This window comes from Nomia melanderi, chromosome 11 (assembly GCF_051020985.1).
Source record: "Nomia melanderi isolate GNS246 chromosome 11, iyNomMela1, whole genome shotgun sequence".
In the NCBI taxonomy this organism is placed as follows: Eukaryota; Metazoa; Arthropoda; class Insecta; order Hymenoptera; family Halictidae; genus Nomia; species Nomia melanderi.
This window is the reverse complement of record NC_135009.1, coordinates 1,346,452-1,363,370: the sequence shown is the minus strand read 5'-3', so window position 1 is coordinate 1,363,370 and position 16,919 is coordinate 1,346,452. Positions and strand designations below refer to the sequence as shown.

The following is a 16,919-nucleotide window of genomic DNA, read 5'->3' as shown; positions in this document are numbered from 1 at the left end:
TTTGAAAACTTTTCTTATTAATATTATAAATCATGAAGTAATTAATATATTCAAATTATTGTAGAAGGGTATTATTAAATAGAAAAAAATTATATCTACTATAATTTTCACAAGTTACTTTTTCAAATTAATGTGTATATAATGCGTCTTCAAATTCGAATTGTATGTAATTTCTGCAGAATGCGTCAAAAATAATATTTTTTAATTTTATTTTTACATAAAAAATCTGCGCCAACAAACATAATTTTTTATATCAAGAAAAAGTCATTTTTCCCTGTTAACACTTTGATTATCAGACCAAATGTTGCAAAATTATGAGAACGTTAAGTCTACTTTCAAACTATAATTAAATAAAACAATCATTTTATTTTATTTGACATCTTACTGTAAAAATTATTTTTTTGAGTGTATCATAACAATTACAAACTTATGTTTGTATTTATCTTCATGTAACATAATATAAATTAACAATTATCTATTTATCAGGTCATGTTCATTGTGGGCACTTTTTATCATTTAACATAAAGTACAATTAATATAATATAATGATTTGATTACGTGAAGCCAAAGTGCTTTGAATATTTGTACGTTAAGTTGAAGATCTTTTTAGTATACCTAAAACTGTATTTGGTAATATATTCAGTGAAAATTAAATTATAATTAAATCAATGAAATTGATTTCAAGCCCGCTTAGTGATCGCATATGTTTAGTTAAATTAGATAAAAGATTTATTCACAATTACGAATGATATTCCAATGCAATTAACGATAATATCTGATATATGTTGTTAATATTTTCAGACAACCAATTTCTGTAGTCTTTTAATTAGTTAATTTTTTATGCTACGTTACTTTTGATTAATAGATAGGTAACTAATAATGAATTTGTAATTTCACAGGACGCTGTGATAAACGAATTGAAAAACAAAACAAGACTAGTTCAGGAGAAGAAACTGTTGCAGCAGGATGAAGTTTATAATGGTGCTCTGGAGGACATTCTCCTTGGGCTCAGGTCGGAACCGTATCGCAGAGCAGATGCAGTCAGGCGTAGTCAACGTAGACGCATCGATAATCACAGACTTTCTCGCACTGCTGAAGAATTGGAGCTTTAAACCGCCTTTCGTGTATTTTTCATCTTAAAAGAATAATTATTTCCTTCTGGAAAAAGACTGTAACTTCTACGGTAATTTATTGATAATAATCGTATCAAATAACTCTTTCACGTCCAGTCATTTCTGTAATAAGCCCTATGTTTGCTGTTTTCATGTCGCGCGTAATAAAATTTTCTATCGGTATAATAGAGATCAGGTAATTTATACATAAAAAGTTTATTTAAAGATATCATAGGGAAGGTGCACAAAATACGTAACATCCAAAAGTCACAAGTTTCAAAAGTTTAACTTTCAAAATGAAATAAAAATATATATTACAGTTAAAACTAAACACGGTGTAAGTTAAGAATTTTGTCAGGAATAAGGAAGAAAAGTGACTCTATGTTTATCATACTGAATTAGATGTGAGTGTATAAATATTTTTATAGTAATTTTAAAAAATTGAACTATTGTGATGGAAACAAATATTGAAAATTTCGTGACATTCTTTTATTTTTCGAAAAACTAAGTAATCATCAAGTTAGCAAACAAAGTTTGAACGCTCAAAGAGAATTGTGATTCAGAAAAATTGAATATGAAAATACATTGTCTTTCATAATATTTATATACATACTATAGACAGCCATTTAATTGCAACTCATTAATAACAAAACATTCAATATATTTTAAATTTTGTTTAATTTGATTTAAAAATTAACTTAATTGCCATTATATTCATACTCGTTTACTCTAAATAAATGATTCACATATGCATATACAATGTAATGGAATTAACATACATTAGTTGATGTTCAATTGGTGTTAAAAAATGCAGACATTTCACAGTAATTGCCAAAATTTCAAGTCTGCAAACGTGAAAGAGTTAATTAAAAGATTAACATTTGTAAGAATATTTACAGTATAATTGCAAAATTCGTAAAACTCAAAAATTTATCAAAATTTATATGGAATACTGATATACGCATAAGCCATTATGTCTACAGTTCTATATACCTTTACCAAGAACTAGATCACTTTCAGTTAATAAATACAACTAATTCATTAGAATTTTTAGCAAATGGAAACAAATTGCCGAAATTCTAGTAATTGTATAATGTGTTTCCAGTCTGTTATATAAAGTGTTAGTAAAAAAAAACTAACTTAGGAACGCATGTTCAGAAAAGAAATTGTATAATTATTTTTGCATTGTTTTTCATACTTATCTTTAAAGAATTAGACTTGAAAATTGTTTCCATTTAATTATTGTTGATTGTTATATGCGCTTAAGATGTTTATAATTTTTAAATGTAATTGATATGTGTTAGTCATTTGTTTGAGAAAATATCTAAGGGAAGGAGGAAATGGAAAATCAGGTAATATAAAGCGCATTTATTTTGAAATGGAATTTAAGTATTAATTTAAATATATCTGAAACGACTGCCGACAAACTACAGGTACTAATTAAGTCACATTCCATCGATCTGGGAAACCAAATCACCTCATACAGTTTAACGACAGAACAACTATTTTGCGCAAAAAGTTACAAATGTTGCACGTAATTACAGTAAAATTTCGAAAGTTCCAAAAAGCAAATCTTGTAGCATATTTTTCTGAAGATCTGAAAGTCAATTGTCCGATAATCTTTATTAAAGTAGTATAATTAAGTAGCAAATGGATAATAGTGCAGTTTAGACTTGTCATGAAATTTTTTTAAAGAATCTCTTATTTTGTAATATGTAACACATAGAGTTAGCACAAACTTAGTACATTCCGTCAAGACCTCAAGATGCGCTCAATATACCGATAAATACAAACTAGAATTTAAAACAGTCGTTTCTACTATAACGCATACAAAGAAACATTTCAATTACATTGTATGTGAATAAAATAGACTAGATCAAAATAGAACACGTACCGACAATTACTGATAATCAAAGTGATAAAACACACAATTCAATTAATAATAATGTGTGCGAGTATAGAAGCTAAACCAGTTTAAATTTGCTGGCATTACAATCTACATCGAGATATTGCATTACAAAACAAAATTATTATGTTTAGATAATTTTTCATATAAACATGAATGAAGGGAAATCATTTAAAATATTGTAGTACATTTTCAAATTGTAATTGATTCCTAAAAGTCTGGCCTAAAATAGAACGTTATAGTCGGGTCGACTGCAGTAGCAAACGTAATTTCGCGTTGTCCATTACTGAATATCTCAAAATATAGTTATCAGAAAATAACTAAGCATACAAATTATCTTTCAGAGTATTTTGAAATGTATTGTCAAGCAGTCTGAATAACATTACGTGCAAACTTTCTACATGCCTTTTTCTGGGTGATTTTACATATCCCAAATTTTTTGGATAATAATAAAATTATATTTTCACTTTTGTACGGTTTTGATATTATATATTACCCGTAAAACAATGTAAATATAACTGTAATATAACAAATACGTTAGTAGTTATAAAAAAAAATGTAATTAGTACTAATAGTAGACGAATTGACAATGTGATGTTTAGATAAGTATAACATCTGTATGTTATTAATATTACATAAGTAATATTACTCGTTGCTAAACTGCAAAAACCAATTTCAATTGATTGCAACAACAGAAAAATAAAACGTATCTTATGTATTTTTTGCAAACATGTAAATATTGTGCATTTTATTAAATAAGTAATACAAAATAGGCATGTGCTTCACTTTGTATAAAATTTATTACAAATAAAAATGATACCAATGTATAAATACAAGTATCTATACGTATATAATCATTGATACATTATTCTCTACATTTGTGTGCCACCTTGTTTAATCGATGCTTCACAAGTCTAATTTTCCAGGGAATATTGTGTTTCCACTTTAATAAATTATCAAGGTAAAAAATAATTTGTAGCAAATATTTTTTCTGAAGTTTTATTTATTGTTTATGTGAATAGTCTACATTATTATAATATTTCATGTAAAATATGTTTATGTACAAATATACAATATACAAAAGGCACAATATATCTACATTCTTTAGATCATATATAGTAAAATGCATATAAAGTGACCCATACGCGGTCAAACGAGATTGTTAATCATGCTTAACAATTCAGGATTGACTGTTACTACTTAATATAAATTTTTTTTATAGTGTGGCTCGTGCAAATTTATATTATCAAGACGATGAATACACAAACAATCTATTTAATATTAGAACTTTCGATTATTCGCTTACGCTTTTACAATAAATGTTTAAATACTTCGTAAAAATATTTTGGTGTCTCTATAACTACAAAATTTATAAACTGTTGAAACGTTCATAATTCCAATATCTAAATGAAAAATAATATCTGTTTAGTTCATTTTTGCAAATCGCTTTATAAACGTGTAAACCTTTTACCAGCCAGAGCATTACTTAATACTTTAAAATTAACAATCTTGAAATATTTTTCATGTCTTCAAAAACACATTCCTAAGAGTACCCATGTTGTGCAAGCATCATGATTGACAAGTATGTTTGAGCATCACTTAAAATAAAGTTCAACTATATGAATGAATATCGATAACAGACAGACCAGTTTTACTTCTTTTATATGTATTGCAATATGTAACAAAATTATTCTTCCCATAACAATTTCTGAAAATAGTATACAAATAATCCACATCATCACCACTCAGCACTTACAAAACTGCTGTATCGATTTTATTTTAACATTAATGTTATTGTTAAATCGACAAGAAAAAATGCCATTTTCATATATGTTTAAGTAAATTATAAACCAAAAACTGATACAGTATTATTTGTAAATACTACTCATTGTTTTTATCATATAAAGTTTCAGTAAAAATTCACTTTTTATTCATTCATTTATAAAAGAAAATAAATTTATATTTATTTTATAATTACTTCCACTACAATGGCTAATTCTTTGATAATCTATTCAAAGTGGTCGTATTAAAGCAAATGAAATAATAATTAGATGTTTACACTTAATTTCATGTATTTACAGTAAATTACAAATAACGCTACCTCCCAATTTTGTTCATTGTAAATACTATCTGTCTTTTTAAATTCAATGTTACCATTTATGGCCATTTATGAATGTTCATCTCCCATGATTTGAGAATGTAGGTATGCTTATAAAAGTACCTAATGTAAGTATTATACAAATCATAATAAACTCATTTTAAACGTATATATATTTATATATAACACTGATGTATCATCGTCAACGGTATCGTAATCATAGAATATCTAAATTCCATTTTTCTCTTTTTACGTAGACTGAATTGTGTAAAATTGATTAAGCTGAAAGAACAGATTAAATCAATCTCTGCACTTCTAAAAATATAAAAATTATTTTCTCCTTTTCGAAACATTCTATCACAATGTTACTATGTTTTCACAGTCCGCATTACAATAAACCTTTTTGAACATGTTACGCATACGACATGCGGTGTTTTACCATTTTTTTTCCCTTTATTAGTTGTACAATAGCATGGCAGAAAACTTACATGATTCATAGTGTGATGTAATTGGTATATAAAACATTTAGTAACAGTTTCGTTCACATTGCAAATAAATTTCTAATAAAGTCAACAATACTTGCTCTGAATTGATTACAAAAATATATGTTATATTTAAGTTTTACTGAAATGAAGTATATATGCAAAAAATGATGTAAGTATCCTGAAAATTTCCTACAAGATAGCGACATTTTACATACATATTATATCTACATGAAGTCCCAAGTATGATTATCCACAGTATATTTTCCCCTAAAATATTTGTATAAAAATTCCAAATATCATTCTTAGCAAATGTTGATAGTAATAAAGGCCTTGAAAACCAGATGTCCAGGCATTCAATAATTAACAAATTAGTTATCAAATATGTAGGTACCTACTATTACTATAAACCAAACACACATTATAATTAATGAGATAGTGACATTGAAACCAATTTTTTCATACAATATTATTAAAAATATAGTAAGCTTAATAATGTTCCATCACACAAAAATATTAAAAAATAACAATGCTAATAAATCAGTAAGAGATTGTACCAAAGATTTCAGTATACTAACATAAATTGTTTAACTATAAATTTAATATAATTTTATGTAATAAAATGTAGCAATCTGAATTCTCATTATAATAAGATAATTACCAAAATTTAGTCAAAATAATTTGTATTAAAATATTCGTAGATAAGAAAATTGGTTTTTCAGACATTAGATGACTGATAAATGTAATCTATGAAAATTTACATAATCAACCGTTTTTAGCAAAAAGAGTAAGACTTCTTAAAAAATTCTAAATCCACTCAAAAATAGTCTACAACATATTTCATTGGAAATGTTCATTATTGTTGCAGTTAGATGACAACATAAGACAACTATTTTTTAAACATCTTCATTTTGGTTTTCTACAGTTTTTTCATTTAGTTATAATATATCAAGTGGCTGTAAATTTGTACCTCTAGGTTAAACTCACTTTATGTACTGAAATTTGTAGAAATTATTATGAAAACAGTTTATATTAGTGTACCAATGCTTTATTTAAGAATAATAACATTATCTGTTAACATTTTTCAATAAATTTGTATTACTAAATTTTTTATTTCATTACTTAAAAAAATATTTTAACCCGGTAATTACAATTTTCAGTACATAGTTAATTGTAACTATAGTACCCATATTTACAAATTTGTATTAATTAAATCAATGGATATTCGAATACCTGTAAAACCAGTTTAATCAATGACCTCATGGATGGATAGACTTTGTAGCTGCAGGATATATGTATAAATTGTATAAATTTTTGTATAATCTTTTAAAATAATACTCCATTAGAGATAGTAATAATTTAGCAACATTATAAAAATGTAGTATAATTTAAAAACATTCTAAGAATATCAATTAAAGTGGACACGATTTACTTTATAGGAATGTAAAAACATTAGTTAGAGAAATACACCAATTATTAAAGTTATACAATATCTTAGCATGATGCAAACCATGTAAAAATTTCAACTTCCTAACATGTTGTATTATTATACTACACCTAAAACTTCTTATATACAAACACAACAAAATATTGATTCTCGTTCATTTTAAAACAACTAATATTGAATACAATATTTTTAAATGTTCTTAATTTCCATTTCTTTAATGCAAAGAATGGAAGAAACAAAGATTTTATGTAATACATGATCGAAACTGCAGATTAAAGTAATAGCAAGCATGAATGCAAATATGCTTTTCAGAATATTTATAATGTTACACATTGTACTAAGCTAATGGAAAATAAGTTACATAGAAGTTTATTAAGTTTATTTAAAACTCTTTGGTTTCATCATATACGTTATTACATAAAATCCTTGGTTATAGCGATATTTATAAATTAAGTTCAAAATGCTGTTAGTTATAACGAAATTTTAAGTTATGCGATTTTCAAATAAAATTAAGACGTATCGTTTAATAGATCAGCTTTGTTACGATCCAATAGTCCTACTTTAATAATGTTAGACATTGCTGGCTATCGTATATTTACAAAATTCATGAGAACAAAAATTCATTTAAAAAAAAGGTACCTGCAACTAGTTAATTATAGCTCATATGTTTATGACAATAAAAGATTAAACATAATTCTGACAAATTGCTGTTACACACAAATTGAAAAATCAACTTTGTTTGAATCTTTATATAGAAGAAATAAATAATACTGATTAATGTAAACTTTCTTAAAAAGTAATAATGTTGTAATAAAAATCAGTTATCAAAGTTGAAGTTTAGTACAGCTGGTACTATGCGTTTACTAAACAAAACCTGTAATGTTTTCAAAATTCATCATAAAAAATACTGAAATTTACATTAAAAATAACAACATATAAATGAGAAAGTAATATTAAAATATTAGAATTATATTAATTTTCAATTGCTTAGAAAATGTAATTTATTGTACAGAAAAGAACAGAACTCCAATGTAAAAGTACAAAACCAACAAATCAAAATAATATAACGAACATGAAAGTACAAAAGATACTGAAATATCGAAATCCTGTGTACAATTCTGAAGTCAAATTAAAGAAGGAAATAGAACATAAAAATTGACGCGTTTTGTACACAGCAATTTGAACACAAACTGGTTAGTTTCATTTGGTTTATATGGCATGGATCTAGTATTTGGTTTCTTTGTTACTTAATAATTCAATGTTAACAAACGTAATTAACCTTACATACAAAATAAGTTACTCTTATGTTTGCAAAAACTGGTTATATCACCAGTATTTTCATTACATTTTAATATAAAAGAGAAAGCATCGGATTAAATATCTGTACAAAATAGAAAATCTTACTTAAACTATTAGCAAACTGATCCTTTTTTATACAAATATGTAAAAGCATTAATATTGACAATGTATAGAATACAAGTTACTATGTACAATATATTGTATATATAATAGTCTTCTTACAACCCTTTAATATTTATAAAAAAGGATGGAAACGTTTTATCAAAACATATACAACATTCATATACATGTATGTACATATACATATGTGTATACACACATGTACATATACATGTGTGTAAAAATTTTCAATGTATATTTTCGTTAGGCAGTTTTTACTTCCCTTGATGTATAAAACTATTATAAAAAAGTTTAGTTTACCGTTATAAACGGAGGTAATCATGAGATTTACATTGGTACACACACATTGGTATTGTCTTACCAGAACATTTTTCTTTCTAATTAATGTCCTAATCCTTACATGAACTACACCTTCAGTTTACTGTATCTCAAGCACTAAATGTTGAATGCATACCTTCGGATCGGAAATAGTTTCACTTTCTATATATGTACATACATCTATTATTATTGGAGCATGAGCGATTCCAAATTTCTATGCAAAATTGTATCTTTAACTGCATTAAATACAACTTTTATGTTCTCTGTATCCACTGCAGTTGTAAAATGATGAAATAGGGGTTTTCTCGGGTCCCTTTTCACAGATATAAACATTTCCAATATAAAATTTTGCACATCCTTCATAGAATGCGAATCTCCTGCAAATTGAGGAAAATACCAACGAACGTTTGTATCAGGTGATCTCACTTTTTTGTCTAACAAATCAGTTTTATTTAAAAACAAGATGATAGACACTCCACCAAATATCATATTATTGACTATCGTGTCAAAAATATTTCTCGATTCTTCCAATCGATTAGTTCTCCTGTAAATAAGGGATATTGTTTAACGGTTTCCTCTTTTAATATGAAGATACTAATGAAATTATAACACACCTGTCTTCTAACAATACTTGATCAAATTCAGATGATGACACAAGAAAAAGTATAGAAGTAACACAATCGAAACATTGATACCACTTTTGTCGTTGAGATCTCTGTCCTCCAACATCGACAAACAAGAATGGTATATTATTAATTTGTATAACAAATTCTGAAATTCCTTTTGTAGCTTTCCTACAATGTAAGATATCCTGATGTGTAGGTACATAATCCTGTAAATAAAATTCATAATACTTAAATGATACTGTACTACGCTAGGAAAATAGTATGAAAAATTTATGAAAATTACCATCCTTGCAATTCTGTCAAGATTGTCCAAGAAATATTGAACTGAATCACTCTGTAATTAAAAAAATACTTATAAAATATAAAAACATCAAAGATTTCAATACATTAATAGACATTAGTGAATTTATATTTTTGCTCCATTTATCTTTGATATATGGCAATTAAGATGAAATATAATAAAAAAACACACAAATATATCTTACTAATTGAAATTCTCTCCGTCTATCAAAAGCTTTCCTAATGGACGCATCTTTCCATAAACTTTGTAAAGCTGGCACATAATGAAGAAATAACTTAGCATCTAATACCATAGTATTTTCAAATTTGAGTAATTGATAACCAATATCATAGTTTTTAGAGTTTTCCCATGGAATATTCAATTTGTCACGAGCATCCACCAATACCTTCATTCCTTTTATTATATTTTGATAAATTACATGTTGGTATTCTTTGATCAATTCAGGCTGAAAAGAAAAAAGAGTACCATAAACAATAATATTTCTAAATAATTTCTAAATAATTTTTAATAACAATAATTTTAATGTAAATTTAAATAACATTAATTTGTATATGTTTATAAATACATATGGATAATAATATTGGAGAATCCGAAGTTTCTATCAAAATTTGTTTACGAATAGATTAAAAATTATTTAATGTATTATGAGATCTATATTTAGTAATTAAGAATATGATAAATGGTAAAACAAACAGATAAATATTTACAAATAATGGACTGTGCCAAAGCTTGCTAATACTCTTTATAAAATCATCTCTGTATATATGAATTTTTTTATACCTTCTTGACTAAGAGTATTTATCTACATGAATTAGATTAAAGACTACTTTATATCCAAATTTATTTGAAAGTATAGTTATGAGAAACTGAACAGAAGTTTGTTGTATGCTTTTATAATTGAAAACAATAACAGGTAGACGATATGTAAAACATTTTTGATGAATAATTATCAAAACTAATCAATCATGGTTCAGACTTACTTTCTTATACTATATCTTAAATCATGTGTTTGGGTCAACCACCTTCTTATAAATAAAGGTCTATTTTAATAGATACAACACAGTGACAGAGTTTTTAAATGAAACTACAGTTTCCTAAAACTGAATGATTCATGTATCAGAGTGAAAACATTGATCAGTAAACCGAAAACGATGAGAAGGCTGGATAAAAAAAAGACTTCGAAGAAAAGGATCTGTTTGAAAAGTCGAGGATGTCCTACCTCGAATTTAATTCCATGAATAATTCGCATCTGTTTAAGGAATGTCGACTTTCCGCTCTCGCCTGCCCCGAGGAGCAGCAGCTTGACCTGTCGTCGGAGAGCTTGACGATCTTTCTCCAGCATCCGATCGATCTCCTGACTCTTGTAACGCTGCTCGATCTCCTCGGGGCTGAACTTGAACCGCAGGCAACAAGTACATGACCACGTTAAGGACCCCGCCATCTTGCTACCCTGCTACCCTCCTCTTCCTTCCTTCCTTTTTCCTTCCGTCTTTCCGTGTCAGGCTGTCCTTCCGAAGGAATATATCCTTGAATGTCCAAACACTGTGCACGCATACACATACACACACGCACTCGTACCCGTGCTCGTGCCCGTGCCCGTGCCCGTGCCCGTGCCCGTGCCCGTGCTCGTGCTCGTGCTCGTGCTCGTGCTCGTGCTCGTACCCGTACCCGTACCCGTACCCGTACCCGTACCCGTACCCGTACCCGTACCCGTACTCGTACCCGTACCTGTACCCGTACCCGTACCCGTACCCGTACCCGTGTCCGTACCCGTGTCCGACCCGTACACGAGTTCGTATTCACGATGCACGTATAGTAACGTAATGCACGTAATGAAGGGACCACCCCTTCCGTGAACAACCTGTTCGTGATTGCACGGGATCAGCGAACGTCGTGATTCAGAACCGCATTTCTCACCTAGGCGTAGCCGGGGAACGCGACCGCTGAACCAAAGTTAACACACGTCGTCGTTCAACTCGGTTAAACTCCACACCTACCGTTAATCGCGAGACTCACGCCGTTGGCTGCCCACGATCCTCTCTGGTTCCTCGCGAATTGGACATGATTAAATAATCGTTCTAATTACCGAGGAAGAGAAGTAACTCGCGCATCGTCTCATCGCGCTTTATCCCTGAGTACGAGACGATTCCCGTCGCCTTTGATGCGAACAACTTCTTCCTTAATTAACAATTGTATTAACACGTATTCGCACGTAAGACACGCATACACACCTGTGCTTTTCTCTGTCGAGGAAACAAACATACAAGAGTTCACCTATGCCAAACTACATGATAATAATGCGGGGGAAGAAATATGCGAAACGGCGAACGGGAAAACGTACTCCCCACCACGACGACATATTTGTTGTGAGATACTACTGCGATACATACACGTACACATTCACGGTGTCTGACACCGACCGTAAGTACACCTCTTGGTTCGGCCGCGTGATCGGTTTTGCGCGCTGTCATTCGTTGAAAGACCTTTCCTTCTTTCTTTATCCTTGTCGATACTGCAATGCATGTAACGACGATCCCTCTTGAACATCGTGCATCAACGATCATACGGTTTTCGTTACGTGGTGGGGAGAAACATGTACATAAGAATATGCCATGGACCATGGACTTAGGAGTATCGGGATGGATTGTTAGCTTAGTTTTTGACGAGGGGATTGACCGCTGTTTGAGGGGGGCCGACCTCTAGAATTCGCGCCTGGATTTTATTGGATGCTGTTCCACGCATGCCCTGTACCGCTAATTATGAAAAACTATGAATCGAAATACGTAATACTTATATAAAGTATGGAAGGTATACATTTTTATTCTGATAAATAAATCAATTTGTTTAAACTATTTTATTTTCGAGTGATATTTCATGAATATTTTTGTGAAATATAAAACAATTTTTATTAAACTTATCTTTAATATAAAGTTTATTGTTTTAAACTTATATTTATTAACATAACATTTTCTATAACAAATGCTTTTTAATTTGTGTACTTATAACTTTACCAATATCTAAGTAACAAAATTATACTGTTGTTATATCTAATTATCATATTAAACAGAATAATCTTCCAAAGCGTTCGATTTTACATTCTGTCTTTCAATCAGTGAAACAAATTACGAAATGAAACAAGTTCGTACCTAATAACTACTTATATAGGAATTATGCTGTATTTAGAATTCATTATCGAATATAATACTAATTGCTCGTATCGTTTTTCGGAATCTCAAGTATGCCATTGTATTGCAAGGTTTAACCAGTTTATGATCTGTAATCTATATTGAGATGTCATTTGACAAATCGATATGTATCTGCTAATAATGAGCAATCCACAAGTTCACGGATTTTATAATTAAATAGTGCAAGGTTTTAATATTAAAATATAACAACCATAAATCCATATAATAAAGTTCTATTACATGTAAAATATACATAACTCGTTGAAAATATAAAATAATGTTTGAAATAATAGATGTAATTTCCATTGTACTAACAATAAAATTTTACCGTTTGCACTTAATAACACAATATTTTTATGTTATCCGATAAAATTAAAAGAAAACAATTTAGGAAAGTCGTAGAAAAATAAAATTTTTAAATATTTCATTTTTTGACTAAAAAAGCGAATACCACTATAACTTAAATAACATTATTAATTTGTAGTTCAAATTTGTTTACAATTAGCGGTAGCTAATATGCGTTAAGCATCATCCAATAAAAGTCGTGCGTCAAATGTCAATCACTGGTCTTCTTCAAGGAGCAATCATTTCGCAAATCCTACTCTCCATCCTTATATTCCTGCATCTATGGGGGAAACCAATTCCCTATTTTTTATTTTTCTTTCTCTTATTTTCGTTATATGTGTTTACATGAATATTAGCCAATCCGAGTAGCCTGATTTTGAGAACACCACAACTTGTTTCGTATTAGTTTCTGAACTTACTGTTTACACAGATGACGCTGCTGTATTTACTAGGTACAGTGATTTGTTAAACGAAAGAGGTTATTAAAATATTTACAATCTTATACAATTTTGTTGTAAAGTGATCATGTCGTTAGCGGATGAACTTTTGGCGGATCTTGAAGAGAATGATGACTCTGACCGTGTTATGGAAGAACCAGAGCCGGACTTTATTCCGGCTTCAGTTTCCAAAACTATTGAAGAAGGTAATTAACCTCAATTTTAGTTAATGTAAACAACATTGAGAATCTCTTTCATCAACTTCTTACATTGATTGCAGAAATAAAAGTTGCTTCTGTAAGAGAATTAGCAAAATTACGTGACTCAGAACAGTTACAAAAAGTAATGTCTCACATTGAAAAATACAGTAAAATTCCTAGAAAGTCAGTGGATATTATTGGACCCGTTGAGTCCGATCCAGAATATCAGCTTATTGTTGAAGCTAATAATATGGCTGTGGATATTGATGATGAAATAGGTATATATTGATATTATGTACTTTATTGTATTTGTGATTTTATAACAAATGCATAGGTAACGTTAAAATACATAAGCTATAGCCAACATGTGAACAAAATTTGTTGAATAATATCACCAAACATTCTTTGTATAATAGAAATTATATTTTTTAGCGACAATACATCGATTTACAAGAGACAAGTATTCTAAAAGATTTCCAGAATTAGAGTCATTAGTTGTTGGTCCTTTGGAATATGTAATGACAGTTAGAGAATTAGGAAATGATTTAGACAGAGCAAAGAATAATGAAACCTTACAACAATTTCTTACTCAAGCGACAATCATGGTAGTTTCAGTTACCGCATCAACGACACAGGGGTAACATATTATCTAATGGATTAAGAATTTATGAATAATATATGTATATAATGTTTACTATTAAAAACAAACAAATATGTTATGCTTGTAGACAACTACTAACAGAAGAAGAAAAGGAAGCTATTTGCGAAGCTTGTGACATGGCGGTAGAATTAAATAACTGCAAACTGAAGATATTTGAATATGTAGAGAGTAGAATGGCATTCATTGCACCAAATTTGTCTGTGATAGTGGGTGCATCTACAGCTGCAAAAATTATGGGTAAATTTTAAAATACTGTCTTTCTTTTGAAAGTAAACTTTTCAAATTTATTAAATTGGCATAATTATATGTTGCACCTTCATGTTTTAGGTGTTGCTGGAGGTTTAACTAAGTTATCAAAAATGCCAGCCTGTAATATTCTAGTTCTTGGATCGCAAAAAACGACATTATCTGGATTTTCCCAAGTAGCAACTTTACCTCATACGGGGTTTATATATTACTCTGATATTGTACAGGACACTCCGCCTGTAAGTTATTTTATAGTAAAATTTATATGAACAACAATACAAATTTCACATACTGTTCAAGGTATTGTTTGATTTTTATATTTAGTTAATCTTTTTAGGATTTAAGACGAAAAGCAGCAAGACTTGTAGCAGCTAAAAGTATGTTAGCCGCTCGTGTTGACGCATGTCATGAAAGTACAGATGGTCATATTGGTCAAATGTTTCGTGAAGAAATTGAGAAAAAATTAGATAAACTCCAAGAACCTCCACCTGTAAAATTTGTAAAGCCTTTACCAAAACCTATTGATCCAGGTCGAAAGAAGCGCGGTGGTAAACGTGTTAGAAAAATGAAAGAACGTTACGCCATAACTGAATTCAGGAAACACGCAAATAGAATGAATTTCGCAGATGTAAGTTTTACTTTCTTATATTTGTAACATTATGTAACATTATAATATTTCTGATTGATATGTATATTTTTAGATAGAAAATGATGCTTATCAAGAAGATCTTGGTTACACACGTGGTACAATTGGTAAAGCAGGAACCGGTCGAATCAGGTTGCCCCAAATTGATGAAAAAACTAAAGTGCGGATATCAAAAACATTGCAGAAGAATTTACAGAAACAGCAGCAATGGGGTGGAAGTACAACAGTTAAGAAACAAGTCTCTGGTACAGCATCCAGTGTTGCGTTTACGCCATTGCAGGTAAAATACCAATACATTAATAATATAAGTAGATTGTCTCGTCTTCGGTAGTATATAAATATTGCTGAAATTACTGACTGAAGGAATGTAATGTTTCATACAAGAATTGAAAAATGTATAGTAGGAAGTTGCATGATTAATATATATTCTTAATAAAAAAAAAACCTTTAAGATTGAGATAATCGGAATTCGAAAATTTATCTAGTTATGGTTTAAATATATTTGTTTTTGTTATAGGGCTTAGAAATTGTAAATCCACAAGCAGCAGAGAAGAAAGTAAATGAAGCCAATGCAAAATATTTCTCGAACACAGCTGGTTTTTTGAAAGTGAAAAAATAATTATAAGTTCTTTTTCAATTTTGTATTTATTTTGTTTAAGATAATTCATTTATTTATATTTAACAATGCCTGCAGCATGGGCCACAAATAGTATCCATATAATATATTAACATGTTAATCACCATACTAGTAGTTTTAAAAACTTTTCAAACTAAAATTTTTGTTTAATGAAATGGGAATTTATAAGTCAACGTTTAATTTTATTTTGATAATCTTCTGGGAACTTTATAGATAATAAAGTTTTTACATTAAATTAATGGTAATTGATACATTCATTTTTACTTTTAGACTAGAAATTATCTTTTATGTGTGTGAATCATATAACATATGACAGTTGAAATGTTACTATGAACAAATGAATTATAAATATTAAATTTTTCGAAGAATATACTTTTAACATAATAGAAACGAACAAATTTATTTAAATTTTCAAAAATATAAAATATGAGCAGAATATAATTGTAAATTATATTTAAATATCTTTGTAAATTACATTTAAAAAATGAATAAAACCACTAAAGACGGAACGCACACAAATTTCAGTTAACTAACACACACACAAGTATAGTAGAGATAGACGATCTCACGGTAAACTGATCATACAAATAAACACTGCGAAAGAGCAGGGTGGCTAGAATGAAAAGACACGATGAAATGTAACGAAAGTAGAGAAACAAGGACGACCATACGTATGTGAGTCTCGTGAAAGATCGTGAGGTGGTGTTGTAATGGTAAAAGAGAGGAGAAGGATAGAGAGAAACAGCAAACTAGAACTGGATGTCGTAAGATAATCATTGACTGCTTGTGTATGCTCTGACTTCGTTTCTCATCTCCCTTTAGGATCGTTGCACACGTACCTACGCTGTGTGAA

The 16,919-nt window shown here is 29.3% G+C and overlaps 3 protein-coding genes across 15 annotated transcripts in view; 2 read left to right on the top strand and 1 right to left on the bottom strand.

Moving 5' to 3' along the window:
• Frl (formin-like protein) overlaps positions 1-7,572 on the top strand; it is a 143,179-nt gene extending 135,607 nt beyond the window's left edge. For 3 of the 4 annotated variants that reach the window (XM_031994681.2, XM_031994679.2, XM_031994682.2), the window contains one exon: positions 900-7,572. In XM_031994681.2, the coding sequence (XP_031850541.1) occupies positions 900-1,112 (213 nt within the window). In that variant the 3' untranslated portion in view covers positions 1,113-7,572. The remainder of the gene's footprint in view (positions 1-899) is intronic. The other variant, XM_076372100.1, reaches the window with a different exon arrangement.
• cta (Guanine nucleotide-binding protein subunit alpha cta) lies at positions 7,414-12,294 on the bottom strand. 10 transcript variants are annotated; one of them, XM_076372118.1, is made up of 7 exons: positions 11,941-12,092; positions 11,288-11,887; positions 10,929-11,212; positions 9,894-10,154; positions 9,692-9,742; positions 9,397-9,614; positions 7,414-9,326 (listed from the first exon to the last, which is right to left on the bottom strand). In XM_076372118.1, the coding sequence occupies exons 3-7, from the start codon at positions 11,148-11,150 to the stop codon at positions 8,969-8,971; spliced, it is 1,110 nt and encodes a 369-aa protein (XP_076228233.1). In that variant the 5' UTR covers positions 11,151-11,212; positions 11,288-11,887; positions 11,941-12,092; the 3' UTR covers positions 7,414-8,968. The 10 variants fall into 10 exon arrangements, with proteins under 10 accessions (XP_076228233.1, XP_031850547.1, XP_076228234.1 ...); XM_031994687.2 differs by lacking the exons at positions 11,288-11,887; positions 11,941-12,092 and adding an exon at positions 12,100-12,294; XM_076372119.1 differs by lacking the exons at positions 11,288-11,887; positions 11,941-12,092 and adding an exon at positions 12,106-12,294.
• A 1,353-nt stretch (positions 12,295-13,647) lies between these two features.
• On the top strand, positions 13,648-16,305 carry Prp31 (pre-mRNA processing factor 31). Its single transcript, XM_076372101.1, has 8 exons — positions 13,648-13,882; positions 13,957-14,154; positions 14,309-14,513; positions 14,605-14,774; positions 14,865-15,022; positions 15,121-15,411; positions 15,485-15,709; positions 15,947-16,305. Exons 1-8 carry the CDS (start codon positions 13,765-13,767, stop codon positions 16,046-16,048), a joined length of 1,467 nt encoding a protein of 488 aa, XP_076228216.1. The 5' UTR covers positions 13,648-13,764; the 3' UTR covers positions 16,049-16,305.
• The last annotated feature ends 614 nt before the right edge of the window (positions 16,306-16,919 follow it).

Coding starts and splice junctions, on each gene's coding strand:
- cta (XM_031994687.2), bottom strand. CDS start 11,150: ATGGCGGGGTCCTTAACGTGGTCATGTACTTGTTGCCTGCGGTTCAAG. Junction 10,155..10,928: donor TTCATGGAATTAAATTCGAG/GTAGGACATCCT, acceptor TTTTCTTTTCAG/CCTGAATTGATCAAAGAATA. Junction 9,743..9,893: donor GACGGAGAGAATTTCAATTA/GTAAGATATATT, acceptor TTTTAATTACAG/AGTGATTCAGTTCAATATTT.
- Prp31 (XM_076372101.1), top strand. CDS start 13,765: ATGTCGTTAGCGGATGAACTTTTGGCGGATCTTGAAGAGAATGATGAC. Junction 14,514..14,604: donor ACCGCATCAACGACACAGGG/GTAACATATTAT, acceptor TTATGCTTGTAG/ACAACTACTAACAGAAGAAG. Junction 15,412..15,484: donor ATAGAATGAATTTCGCAGAT/GTAAGTTTTACT, acceptor GTATATTTTTAG/ATAGAAAATGATGCTTATCA.